The 14,694-nt window shown below is 40.0% G+C and overlaps 1 protein-coding gene across 1 annotated transcript in view; it reads left to right on the forward strand.

The window, feature by feature from the left end:
* RBBP4 (RB binding protein 4, chromatin remodeling factor) overlaps positions 1-14,694 on the forward strand; it is a 21,756-nt gene continuing 7,062 nt past the window's right edge. The window contains exons 1-8 of the mRNA XM_053920566.1: positions 1-159; positions 745-892; positions 5,515-5,660; positions 12,810-12,983; positions 13,321-13,436; positions 13,556-13,716; positions 13,820-13,946; positions 14,316-14,393. Coding sequence (XP_053776541.1) covers positions 144-159; positions 745-892; positions 5,515-5,660; positions 12,810-12,983; positions 13,321-13,436; positions 13,556-13,716; positions 13,820-13,946; positions 14,316-14,393 — 966 coding nt within the window. The 5' untranslated portion in view covers positions 1-143. The remainder of the gene's footprint in view (positions 160-744; positions 893-5,514; positions 5,661-12,809; positions 12,984-13,320; positions 13,437-13,555; positions 13,717-13,819; positions 13,947-14,315; positions 14,394-14,694) is intronic.

Genomic DNA, 14,694 nt, shown 5'->3' on the forward strand with positions numbered 1-14,694 from the left:
GTTGGCGCGAAGGTACGCTAGTCAGCCCTCACGCAGGGGCAGCAGGAAACAATAGAGGCCGCGCGCGGAGAGCGAGCGCTTGTAGTCTCCCCGCCCCTCCCGCAACGGTAGACCTCGGGATACCTCCGGCTTGCCTGCCCGCCATGGCCGACAAGGAAGGTGAGGGTGCCGAACCCACCGAAGGAGGACGGGGCGTGCCGGGCTCGCGCCGCGGCCTCCACACGGCCTAACCGGGAGAGCAGGCCCGGTTCTGCTGAGTGCCGTCCGCACCATTGGAGGCGTGAAGGCGAAATCGCCCCGCGAGGCGGGCTAACGGCGCGCCAGTTCTTTTGGAGAGGAGGCCCGGCGCGGAGGGGTGAAGCTGGTGGTGGGGGCCCCTGCGGGTGTTTGGTCCCTCTTCCCTGTCGGTCTACTTGCTTCTCTGCCGGTGCGCCCTGCACCGCTTCGTAACACCCCGGGGCTCGGTCCTCGGGCCTTTTCGCCGGTCCCGTAAACTTAACCGCGTGGGAGAGCGTGCTCCCGAGGCCCGGCGCCGGCTCCCGAGCGGCTGGCGGAGCGTCTAGCCGGGATGACCCGGGAGTAGTTGGACCCGCGAAGGCGGAGGGGTGTTGGTGCCTCCGCTTGGGGGAGATTTAGACAGACCTGCTCGGTATCAGAACTCAGGTGCCGTACGGGTAGCTTTGGAAGTGTTTACTGCTCGATTTCTATTGTGTTCGCTAACTTAATTTGTTTTTAATATTTTAGCAGCGTTTGATGACGCAGTAGAGGAACGTGTGATCAACGAAGAGTACAAAATATGGAAAAAGAACACCCCTTTTCTTTACGATTTGGTGATGACCCATGCTCTGGAGTGGCCCAGCTTAACTGCACAGTGGCTTCCAGATGTAACCAGGTGATACGAATCTCTTGAACATTATTTTGGTGTGACCTCCGTGTAGATTTATCACGTCTATTTTACCTATTCCTCTCTCCAGTCACCCTTAGGGGGCACGTGATCAAAACCGATCGGTGACATCTTTTTCTGGGCCAAAAAGTGGGCAAAATGCAGAATTACTTTGTAATTTTTTCTGATAAGAGAGAACATGCTGTGCTGTTTTTCTGATACTGGGTTGAATAGTCATATTGTAACTGTGGTGTACCAAATAATAGTGGGAAATCGTCAGCTTTCAAAACAGCCCCTTTAATCTCTCAGTCACTGGTTGTAGCTGGTTAATGTAAAGCTGAATGTGACATGGTGCTTGCCGGCGAGGGGCGCGGTGTAGTTGAAGAAGGTGTAGCTAATGACTAGAGTTGCACTCGCTCAGAGCAGCTTCAGAGGGTTACTTAGGATGCGTAGAACTAACACCTGAAGGTGGGATGGTTTACGTTTCAGGGAATTACGCAGGGTGAGAGATAAATCACGTGTATTTCTTACTCCTGGGTAGCTTGTTTCTAATAGAGCAGATAAGATATTTAACTTCGCTTATATTTATTGAGGGTCTAGATAGGGTGCCACTTAAGACAAACTTAGATAAATACCTTCCTTGCCTTGAGTTTTATATATGACCTGTAACAGTGAAAAAATTAACGTCGGGAGAGTGGGAAACATAAAAATGATGAGAGGAAGGAAAAAGTACCTCAACTGAGTATGAGAGAAGGCTCAGGTTTTAGCAAAACCAGTATGCCTGTTGGAATAATGAGCTTACTATTGTAAAACTGTTGGGGTATTCAGAATAACATTTAAAAATTGTGTGTGTACTAAAAAATAAATTTCTTCAACCTTGGGTCTTTAGAAATCTGTGTTTTAGCTCAACAAATAATAGACGTTTGATAAAAATTTTATTAAGAATGAGCCACTGGTGTGGCTCGGTTGGTTGGGTATTGTCCTGCAAACGGAAAGGTCGCTGGTTTGATTCCCAGTCCGGGCACATGCCTGGTGTGTGGGTTCGGCCCCGAGTAGGGATGCATGTGAGAGGCAACAGATCGAAGTCTTTCTCTTGCATTGATGTTTCCCTCTTTCTAAAAAGAAATAAAATCTTTATTTAAAAAAAAATGAGACTGCTACCTTTGCAGTGGCATTAAAGAAATTGGTAAATCTGTCTTAAGGTTGTTGAACAAAACATTAATAAATACCTAGAAATTTAGAGTTGGAAGCTGCTTTATCAGGTTTCCATGTTCAACTGATCATCAGAATCAGCCATAAAAAAGATCAAATTCTTGCCATGGAACAACATGGATGGGCCTAGAGAGTTTTGTGCTGAGTGAAATAGTCAGAAAGACAGATAACCATATGATTCCACTTATGTGGAATCTAGAAAACAAGATAAACAAGTAGAACAGAAACAGACTCATAGATACAGAGAACATTTTGATGGTTTCCAGATGGGAGAGGAATTGGGGGGGTCGGTAAAAAAAAGGTGAAGGGATTAAATACAAATTGGTAGTTACAGAATAGTCACGGGGATGTGAAGTACAGTATAGGGAATATAGTCAGTAAGTAACATCGTAATAACTATAGTACCAGATGAGTAACTAGGTTTATTGGGGTGATCATAAGTTATATAAAGTTTAATTATTTAGTTGTACACCTGAAACTAACATAATATACATCAACTGTAATTGAAAGATAAATTATTTACCTGGTTGGGTAGCTCAGTGTTGTTCGACATGCTGAGGTTGTGGATTCAGTCCCCCTATCAGGGCACATCCAAGAATCAACCAGTAAATGCATAAATAAGTGGAATAACAAATAGATGCCTGCCTCCCTCCCTCCCCCTCTCCCCTCCGCCCCCTCCCTCCCTCTCAATCAGTAAATTAAAAAATTGTTTTTAAAATTAAAAATTGCTAAAACAGCCTTGGCTGATGTGGATTGAGCGCCAGACTTTGAACCAAAGTGTCGCTGGTTCAATTCCCACTCAGGTCATGCCTGGGTTGCAGGCTGGGTCCCTGGTGGGGCGGCGCAAGAGAGGCAGCCACACATTGATGTTTCTCTCCCTCTCTTTCCCCTATCTAAAAGCAAATAAAAATCTTTTTTCTTTTTTTTTTTTTAAATTGAGTTCAGTAGAAGTGGAGTATTTTCCTGTCAGGAATTCTCAGTGGTACTTAAAAACCATTAGACTTATGGTAGAGTACTTAATGAGAATTACTGTAGTTGGTGATGATAGATTTACTGGTTACCTGCTAAATTATATTGGACCAGGGTGTCCCAAATACTGGCCACCCCTCACCTACTAAATCCTGGAACCTGAAAGCTTCCCATATAATGTGATTAGCTAGGTTTGGAAAGCAGTGAATTAGTCTAAATTCCCCAAGGCTGAAATCTGTATTTTAATGGCTTTCTACCTTAGCAGATCTAGGCAAATAAACCTTTAATACTTGATGTTGATCCAAATACCCTGCCTTTTTTCTTCCTTTTTGTATTCTACTCATAACAATGTTAATTTTTTTTAGAATGAGGATTATTTATAACCAAGCATCACTAATGCCAAGCATTCAATTTTGTGTGTGTATGTTCTTATTTTGATATTCACATCCTTTAAAAAAATAATTGTAGTTCTATAATATTCTTCCCCCATCCCTTCCTCTGATTCTTTAACTTCCTTTTCTTTTTTTAAAGGTAATATTTATTTACTTTTAGAGGGGGGGGAGGGAGGGAGTAAGAGGAAGAAAAACACCAATGTATAAAAGATACTGGGAATCCAACCCTGCAACCCAGACATGTGCCTTGACTGGGGATCAAACCAGTGACCTTTGGTTTGCAGGCCAGTGCTCAATCCACTGAGCCACACCAGCCAGGACTGTTTCTTTTAACTTTCCAAATACAAGTGTTGTAAATTTTATGTCTAGAGCCCTCTTTTTTTTTTAACACTACTTTATTTTGTAATTAAAAATCTTTTTAAGATTTTATTTATTTTTAGAGGGGAAAGGAGGGAGAAAGAGGGAAACATCAATGTGTAGTTGCCTCTCATGTGTTGGGGACTGCCCCGCAACCCAGGCATGTGCCCTGGCTGGGAATTGAACCCATGACCTTTCAGTTCACGGGCCAGCATTCAACTCACTGAGCCACACCAACCAGGGCTACTTTTTGTATTTAAAATAATAGATCTCCATCACTTCTGTGCAGAGGAATTCTGATTGGTTATTTTAGACCCAACTTCTGGGCTCTTCTGAATATTAAGATACCTACTGATGTCTTCTCTGATTATTCTATTGGCTTCTCAAATGTGACACATTCCAAACTGAGTATATTCTTTATCTGGAGGTCCCACCAGAACTTTCTCTAGAGTTTGAGTTTAATCTGTTTTTTAGCATTCTCTCCCACTATGTTCCCCATCCCAAAGCCAGATTTGGACTTGCTCTAGTTCTTTTACTTAGTTGTGTGGTCTAAGGCAGGTTGCTTCATCTTTACAGTGTTATGGTATCTAAATGACACAAGGTATGTGCAGTGCTGAACATGGTTTCTGGTGCTTTTGTCGACTTTCTCTTTTGCTCAGTTTCCTTTTTCTTCTTTTTTTTTTTTTTTAATCCTCACTTGACTTTTTTCCATTTGCTTTTAGAAAGAGGAAGGGAGAGAAACATTGATGTGAAAGAAACATCGATTGTATGTGCCCCCCCTGGGGACCAAACCTGCAGCCCTTTGGTTACGGGACAGTGCTCCAACTAACTGAGCCACACCTGCCAGAGTCAGTTCCTTTCCCGAAATACCTACTTGTCTTACAGAACCCGTGTTCCACTCTGCCAGGTTTTATCTCATTTTGAGGCCTGTTCAGGTATCTCCTGTTTGATGAACACTTCCTTCATTGCAGAATAATCCTTTTCTCCTGTATTGTGCACCTTCTGTGTGGTGTATATTGACTTGTGTTGTAATCATTTGTGTACCTGACTGCCTAATTGCCCCTGTCCTCCCTGGTTTTTTAAGGACAGGAATCATGTCTTAATCATTGCACTTCCATAGTGTTTAGAGCAGTGTGTTTATTGACAAGCAGTTAGGAAATACGTCAACAGTTGGTTTACTTAATGTTACTTCCTTTCCTTTTTTTTATTGAGGTTAACCTAGTGTGTCAGTGTGCCCAACAGGTTTTTCCTTTATATCCAACCAGTTGTAAAGGATGAGTAGTTAATTCACATTTTATTCCATTAAACTTTTTCCTTAAAGTAGTTCTAAGTTTTTGACCCAGGTAAATACAGAAGGTCCTTGAACAACATTGTGTTCATTATAAAACTGATGAGATAACGTAGGAACTTAACTCTTACTTATATCAGTTAGCCTGTGGTGAGGTTGGTTTCATTGTACATCGTTTCACTTAAAGTCACAGAACCTGGTGTGACGTTAAGTAAAGATTTACTGTGCTTAAAAAATTAAATGCTCTGTAGTCTTCCTTGTACTTGGCTCTATGGAAGTTTCATTAAAAGGAGAAAATGACTTTCTCCTCTCACGACCGGGTTGTAATTGTGCCTTCTGCATAGGAGTGTATCACTGATGTTGAAGTCTGTTTTAGTACTGATTCGAAAAGTGACCATGTATTGCTATTACAGACCAGAAGGAAAAGATTTCAGCATTCATCGACTTGTCCTGGGGACACACACGTCGGATGAACAAAACCACCTTGTGATAGCCAGTGTGCAGCTCCCTAATGACGATGCTCAGTTTGATGCTTCACACTACGACAGTGAGAAAGGAGGTAGGAATCTTAAAAGTGAAAGAAGGAATCTCTGGGTTATATTGTTCATCTTTGGATTATCATAAAAAGGATATACAGTTGATAAAAGCCTCAAGATAGAAACAAGATTTAAGCTTTGGAAAGCCCGAGTTTATAGTAGATATATTAGATGTCAGAAGTCATACATAACACATACTTGGTTCAGTGCCTTTTCTGTAAACCCTCCTCTGAAATTTGTACTGGGAAGATTTCTAGAATTGAATGAAGCAAAAATCTACCATATATTATTGCTGTTAATGCATCATTAACATAGGAGATACTACTCCTAGGGAGGAAAATTGGTTTTTGGAAGAAGGTGTGTGTGAAAACAATCTTACTCTTTGAATAGGTGAAGCAAAGATATACATAGCATATATAAATAGATGTACACGATATCTGCTGTTAAAATTCATCATGGGTGTCAGGAAAATATCCCACAAGGTTTCTTAGAGGGGCAGTAATGGAAAAGAGATCGAGAAACACTGGCTCAAATTGCCCCTTTCCAGGTTTGTAGTAGACATGACTGAACATGGCACTTCCTGCATATGTAAAAATTAAATGAGCCATTTAATCACATGCTGTTTTAGGCGATAACCTAAGGGTTTACTTGTTAGTGAAAGACACTTTCCCTTACAGAAGAGATAAAATGAGTGGGTTTTCTTTATTGTTGTCCTTGAACTCATTATTACTGAGAAGTAGAAGATAAGCTCTTGTTGAGATTTGTACTCTAAAAAAAATGGATGTTTAATGTTTATCATCTTAGATTTTTCCTGATCAGCAGAATCCATTCTTTTATCTAAGTTATTCTGGGTTTCAGTTATTGTCTAAGACTGTAATGTGCAGTTGATCTTTATTTATTTATTTTTAAGGTATATTCCTGAGCCTATTTAACTCAGTATTTGGGGAACTCAGGTAGCTGAGGGACATTTTTTCCCCAGATCCTCAACTGAGGATACGACCTAGAGAGATGAGAAGGGAAAGAGGAACATCATTTGGCCACTTCCTACACGTGCCCTGACCAGGAATTGAACCCACAGCACTTCGGCGCACGGGATAATGGTCCAACTAACTGAGCCATGTGGCTGGGGCTGCAGTTGATCTTTTGATCATTCCATATTTAGCTTGGGGTGAAGGAGATTGCAAAATAAGTTCTTAGGATAAGGTCAGCAAACATGTTGTGTCATTGACCTGTGTGTAACTATGGGATTGATTACTATGGAGTTATTTTTTGGGTAGGCATTAGTGATGAAGTGGGAGGGGAAACACTGAACTTAGCCTTTTATTAGATGAAAATAATGAGGATAAGGTTTTTTTTAATAGGATTTTTGGTTATTTACATACAAAACAAGATACTCTGGTAATGTAATAAATTATTTTAAAATACCAAAAGCAGTCCTGGCTGGTATGGCTCAGTGACTGAGCACTGACCTGTGGACCAAAAAGCTGCTGATTTGGTTCGTAGTCAGAGCACATGGCTGGGTTGCAGACTGGGTTCCTGGCTGCAGGTGTTCGAGCAGCAGTCAGTTCAAGTTTCTCTCTCACATCTATGTTAAGTACTTACTGCATGCCAGACATGTTTCTTGGTGCTGGGGATACAGCATGGAATATTCTATCCTGCCCTGGTGTATCTTGAACAAATTTCTGTGTAAGCATATTGGAACCTGCCCCCTTTTCATGGCTGTATACTAAGTCATAGCTAACTATTCTTATCTATGGACATTTAAGTGGTTTCCAATCTTTTGGCTTCAAAAACAATTCTGTTACATGCAACTGGCATAGTTTTGCTGTAGAATAAGTTTCTTAGTGTAATGTTCATCATAGGGCAAGAATTGACAATGCTAAATTGCCCTCCAGAAAGATTCACAGTCCTGCCAGTAGCAGAAGTATTTGTTACTCCTTGCCCTCACCAACATTAATTAACCTTAATGCTGCAGTCTTATTTGACTTGGTTTTTAAGTTATTCATGATACTGAAATTACTTTAAAATACTTGTCTATCTTGACCTGCCTATTTATGTTCTTTGCTCATTTTTTTTTCTTTTGGGATATCTCTTTATGTATAAGGTAGATTATTCCCAATAAGTAGGTTGCAGATCATTTTTCCAAGTTATTTTATAATCTTAAGGCTTATTTAGAAGTTAGGTTTTTAAAATTTTTTTTTAATCTTTATTTTTTTCATTACTATTTCGTCCCCTTACACCCCCCTCCCCAGCAATCACTACATGTCGTCCGTGTCCATGAGCCCTTAGAAGCTGTATGTTTTTAATTGTCCAACTTCCCTCCGGTGTCCTTCAAGTATTTGAAAGGCTTTTATCATTTCAAAACTTGTAGATAGTTAGCTGTAGTTTTCTGGTACATTTATGTTTTGACCATTAAAACTTTAATCTTCTGGTTTAGGTATGGAATAGGGATCCAAGCATTTTTCTAAGTGGTTAGCAACTTTTTAAATACCATTTGCTGACTAATCCATTTTCTCCATTGGTTTTTGAAATGGCATCTTTTAACATGTATACTAAAATCTTTTTCTGCTGAGTTATTTGAGTGGCATCAAACCAATTCACTTTTATGTTCCAGTGATACCTTTTTCTCTCTTACTAGTGCTTAATAATAAAGGAACAATGAAAAATATTAGTAATATGTATGGTATATTTGTATGACTATGTAAGTCACCTTAATTAATCCTCAAGGAAACATACTCAGAGTTTTAAAGGTTACACAACGTTATCTCCCATTCCTTCCTCTTCTCTCCTTTTTACTCCCATTCAGCCCGTCCCCCCAGATCTTCAGATCACTAGATATGCTTGATGCTTAAAGGGTAGAGGACTTTCTCCATGTGGTCTCAACAATGGTGGAAGTAGATATATCCTATTTCTTGGTTGGTTGTTATGTAGGTAGCTTCCTAATGTCTCTCCTTGGGCAGATAAAATGTCCTAGACTCAGATTGAACTATTGTAATTCAATACAGTAGATTATTGTCTACTTGACCCTGTTTGATTTGAGGTAATTGATGGCAGATAGCTTCAAAAGATCATGGAACTTTCAAAGCAAAAGACCTAAAAACTGCCTTAAGCCTGTTTTGACATTAGAAAGATTTTGTGTGTTTATATTAGGTTTAGCCTGGCTATAGTCATAGTTTAAGACCTGAAAATAGATAAGATGTAAAATTTTACTTCAGATCATGTTACCAAGATCTTCAAATATCAACAACTTTATTTTTAGCAACTTATTTTGGAATTGGCTTTGTGTATTTTAAAAAGATATCTTTAGTCTTTTGTCTCAATTATATATAATAAACTTGTATTAAATCATGGTGAAATAATTTAATATTTGATTCAGGATGTTAGGATTTATCCTTCTTAGTTTCAGAATGTTTAGGGGCTCAAAAATTGGCTCGTTGTAGAAATCAGAATGCTGGTTACCTTGTTTGGCAGGGGTTGGGTGTTGGTTGGGAGGGACACCATCGTGCCTTCTGGAGGGCTTTATGTTTTATTTTTGGTGGGTGGTGGTTCTTCTGGTGTATTATACTTACGTAAAAATTTGTCAAGCTGACCGTTTTTAGGAATACAGTTAAACCTTGATGGTTATTCAGTTTACAATCATGTGCCACATAATGACATTTTGGTTGATGACGAACTACATATACGACAGTGGCTTCATAAGATTATAATGGAGCTGAGTTTCCTGTAAGAAATGGAAGGATGTATGGTTTAGGAGGAATTTGATTTCACTATGACAGGAACACTGTCTGTGGGGCTTGGGTATCTGTGGATTCCCACCCACAGCACCTTGATTCTGAGTGTACAGGTTACATCCCAGTCAGCCAGCCACTGAGCTGTTTCAGCACACAGGATCCTGTCGTCTCAGCACTATACAGTCATTTCAGTACTTGTCGGCTTCAGGACACACCACATTTTTTGACAAGAAAAAAATGTCTCAGCGCTTGGCATACTTGCTAGAACCGGTATAGGTCACCACCACCACCCCGCAAAAGAAAGCGCTTCATCATTTGGTACTCGTCGGTTTCAGCACTCATCATGAGTTGGGGGATGAATTAACGATGGGTGCCGAGGTACCACTGTATGTTCAGAGGACACTACAGCCCTTCCAGTTCTAGTCTGAATGGCCTTTGGAGTACATTGCTGTACATTCTTTGTTGCGGACCTAAGGTCCTGTACAAAGACCCAGATCCACAGGATGTGCTTTAACAAATACTGAGTGCCACTGCCACTTCAGTAAAAGCTTCCTGTGGTAGTGCGGAGCCGTTCTGTCCCTGTACGTTGGAAATATTTTCAGGTTGTAATGATGTTAAGCATAGAAAAGTTTTATTTCTTTCATCAATTCAATGCCAGAGAGAGCCCTTTGTGCCAAGTAGGTTTAATGACACCAAAAACAAATTTCCAAAGTCCAAATACTGAGTCCACAGTTCTACACTATCTCCATATGAAATACTCTTTTTTTATGAATACCACAAAGTTTTTTCATCTGAACCCTGCTCCAGCATGCGGTAGCGAAAACACATTGCCATGACAATCCCGTGTTTCTCTCTCCATCTTGATTCTTATTCCTGCTGACCCTCAGGCCATCTTTCAGTCCCTTCAGAAACTTTCATTTTATTTTTTAATCATTACCCGAGGATATGTTTATTGATACTAGAGAGACAGGCAGGCATTGATGGAACCCACATCCTAGGTATGTGCCCTGGCCAGGAATTGGACCCACAGCCTTTTGGTTTATGGGTTGATGCTCCAACCAACGAGCCACCCAGCCAGGGTCTGACAGTCACTATTAATGGTCATGTAGACTTTACCTAGCCAGTTTTTCCTCTATTTTTTTAGAGAGGGGGAGGGAGAGAAGCATCAGTGCATGAGAGAAACTCACGCACCCCCAACTGAGGTCCTGGCCTGCAGCCTAGGCATGTGCCCTGACTGGGAATCAAACCAGCGACCCTTTGGTTCGCAGGCTGGCCCAATCCACTGAGCCACACCAGCCAGGTCTTTCCTCTGTATTTTCAATCCAACCCACATTCCTGTCTGTGACGCAGCATCGACAGCTTCAGTGTTCTAGTTCTCTGGCCCAGTCAGAGGAAAGCAGGGGGAGATTTCGTGGGACAGTGGTGTTGATAAGGTGTACATTAATGTCCTGGGCCTTTACATTCACTCAACCACTGACCCAGAGCAACTTCCATTCCTACAAGTTCCATTTATGATGAATGCCTCATACAGGCGTACAATTTTTTTAGCCTTTAAACCATATTTTTTACTGTACCTTTTCTATATTCAGATACACACATACTTACCATTGTGTTCCAGTTGCCTGCAGTGTTCAGTATAGTGATGTGCTCTATGGGTTTATAGCCTGGGAGCAGTAGGCTACACCGTATCGCCAGCCTGAGTGTGTGTGTGTAGTGGGCTAGATCTTCCAGGTTTGTGTGAGTGCACACAGTGCCGAAATTACCTGACACGTTGTTTCTTGGAACATTTCACAGTCATTAAGTGACACATGACTACGTTCATACCACAGTCAGTCTGTCCTGCTTCCTATTTGGCCTTTGACTTAATCAGCTTCAACTTGGGGAACTTCTAAGTATTTTTTAATAAATAAGTTCTCTTTATAAAACCTCAGTTATAAATCCTCTATGCTGATTTCTTATTGACGTACTTTACAATTAGGCCCTCTGTTTAGTATGTACTCAATACTGAAATAACACATATTTTGTAAAGATTACTTACTGCTCTGTGGGCTCCGTGCCAGCTATTGCTCTTCCCTTGTTGGTGGTGTCTCTTTTCTGGCCGTGACACTTTTTTTGTCATAAACATTTGTAGTTGTATGCCTATCTCCCTGTATTTGGACTAGAAGTTCCTAAAAACCGTGGATCGTATTATACCTTTTTTAATATTGTAGATCTAGAGTTCTTGGGAAAAAAATTCGTTTAATGTGGGCTTTTTCTCTTTTAGAGCCTATTTTGAACTTTTATTTTTAGATTTTTAACCTCTCTGAAACATTCAGTTTTTAACTTGTAGAGTTATTTTAAAGTTGAAAGTTACCTAATCTGCCTGTTATATTACCATTATTGTCACTGCTTTTCGAAAAGATTTTTTGTCCTTCAAAGTATAACACTTGTATAACAATGCTAGTAATAGCATTTTCACTTACTCCCAGAACTTGCTTTATGGGTAAAGTATTTGGGGCTTAAGAGAAATTGAGGGCCTTCCCCAAAACACCAAGCTAGTAAGGGGCAGAGTCATTTAGGCTAAGGTCTGACTCATAGGTACCTTATCGTGCTGCCTTGTATAATTCTTTGACTAATCGTTAACTGTCTTTGTTTACATACTGTTTGCCAAGATTTACATAATCACAAATTATATCGTGTTATACTTTTTATAATGGTACTTGAGAAAACTTGAAGGCATACAGCCATCAAATATGAATTTAAAAAATGTTTCGTCTAGTCCTTGCATACCTGGTTTATTTCAACCGAGGACTATAGTTGGCAAGGATAAGTGGGGGTTAGGAAAAGGGAACTAGCTCTTGGGGCTCTGTTTTTCCTCACCAAACTAAAAGAAACGGTGTAGGGAGAAGATTTGGTGTGATGGTATTCCCAAAAGGTTATCCCAAACTGGAGCTTCAAACAAGTATAAGAGGGATTCTAGTACCTAGCACATTGTACTTAATGAAAATAGTAACTTCGGTTTTATTTATTCAGCACACTACTTTGGTACTTGAAATGAGGTTTGAAAACTGCTTATTGAGAACCTACTTCTAAAGTGGATTCCGTAGTGTTGCTTAGTTTTAGATAGAATTATACTCTAATTAGGTATATAACTACCTAGAGTCATTTTATAGCTAAAAGTACCAGGCTAAGAATCAGACAACTAGGATCCAGTTTAGCTTCTGCCATAGTCATGTATTCATGAACAATTGTAGGTACTCTGAATTTCTGCTTTCCCATGTAAAATTTTTGGAGATAGTAACTGTCTTTGCTACTGTGTAGGGTTATGGTAATCAAGTGAACTAGGGATGTAAAAGCACTTTATGGTGCTAACAGATGTCTAGATTACTTCTTATATGCCAGTTTGCCTTGCCTGTGTAATGTTTGCTCTATCCTCATTTGCAGTTAATTTCTTATTTACAGAATTTGGAGGTTTTGGCTCTGTTAGTGGAAAAATTGAAATAGAAATCAAGATCAACCATGAAGGAGAAGTAAACAGGGCACGTTACATGCCACAGAACCCTTGCATCATTGCAACGAAGACTCCATCCAGCGATGTTCTTGTTTTTGACTATACAAAGCATCCTTCCAAACCAGGTAGGTACCTGCCCTCTTCAGTTCAAAAACAAATGAGTCACTAGGAATACATTGCCTTGATTCAGTCTTTTAGTTGCTTGTTATTCCTTGTATAATTTAACATCTTGTGATTTATATTGATGTGTGTGGATATTCTTCATTCTTTAGGTGACAAAAAATGCTCCTTTACATAGAACAGAATGATGGTGCAGCTTAAGCATTATATATTTTGTCATAATGGGTCTGTATTGCTTATAAATATTAAGAGCTTTAGATTTCTTGATAAAAATTACATTATGCTTCATAGACCCAAAGAGGCAGTGAAATGGATGGTCTCGATGTGTCTGTTACTTTGCAGATCCTTGTGGAGAGTGCAACCCAGACTTGCGTCTCCGTGGACATCAGAAGGAAGGCTATGGGCTTTCTTGGAACCCAAATCTCAGTGGGCACTTACTTAGTGCTTCAGATGACCATGTGTGTATCCTTCCCATTTTGAAGCAAATCTGGGCTAGTTATCAGCTGGTTTCTTTTCTGGGGTATGTGGGGAAGTGAGAGAATCTTCCTTTTCTATAATAGTTCATTTTACATTTAAGACCATCTGCCTATGGGACATCAGTGCCGTTCCAAAGGAAGGAAAAGTTGTGGATGCGAAGACCATCTTTACAGGGCATACAGCAGTAGTGGAAGATGTTTCCTGGCATCTGCTTCATGAGTCTCTGTTTGGGTCAGTTGCTGATGATCAGAAACTTATGATGTGAGTAGAATACATTTAATTTCTTTTTCATAAATTATCTAAGTTTTATATTTAGTTACCTATTCAAGTGTTTTTCCTGTATTTCCTTTTTTTTAAACTAAAGCTGGGATACTCGTTCAAACAATACTTCCAAACCAAGCCACTCAGTTGATGCTCACACTGCTGAAGTGAACTGCCTTTCTTTCAATCCTTATAGTGAGTTCATTCTTGCCACAGGATCAGCTGATAAGGTGAGTTTGATTTATTTCTAAAGAAAACAGGGTGAATTTCTCTGATTTCTTTTCTTTCTTTTTTTTTCTTTTTTTTTTTTAGATTTTATGTATTTATGTTTAGAAGGGAAGGGAGGGAGAAAGAAACATCAATGTGTGTTGCCTCTCACATGCCCCGCACTGGGGACCTGGCCCACAACCCAGGCGTGTGCTCCGACTGGGAATCAAACCAGTGACCCTTCGGTTCACAGGCTAGCACTCAATCCGCTGAGCCACATCAGCCAGAACTCTCTGATTTTTTTTTAATGCACAGAGATCTTTTGGTTATGGGTTTTCTTTTTCTGCTCATAAAAAAAAATGGATTACTCTTTGTTTGCTTCCTGTACATAGACTGTTGCCTTGTGGGATCTGAGAAATCTGAAACTTAAATTGCATTCCTTTGAATCACATAAGGATGAAATATTCCAGGTAAGAGAAACTAAGGCTATAATTTTTTTTAAAAGGATGGCTGATATGTGTTTGGGCACGCTCGTGCTTTATTCCATTGCTATATATAATAGAAATGTTCTATGTGCCTATGCTACTCTCTGTAGGAACATGGTTGGTTTTTCCTCTGCTATTTCTAAACTTCCTCAAACTGGTCATTGGTCACCTATTATTATTGTTGACGTATTAAGAAAAGTAGTGTGTGGTTATTTATCAGCTTTGTTCCTGACACTTGTCTCGTTCTTTATTCCCATTCCTTCATTCTTTCTAACTTGCCATGTGT

This window comes from Desmodus rotundus, chromosome 3 (genome assembly GCF_022682495.2).
Source record: "Desmodus rotundus isolate HL8 chromosome 3, HLdesRot8A.1, whole genome shotgun sequence".
Classification (NCBI taxonomy): domain Eukaryota; kingdom Metazoa; phylum Chordata; class Mammalia; order Chiroptera; family Phyllostomidae; genus Desmodus; species Desmodus rotundus.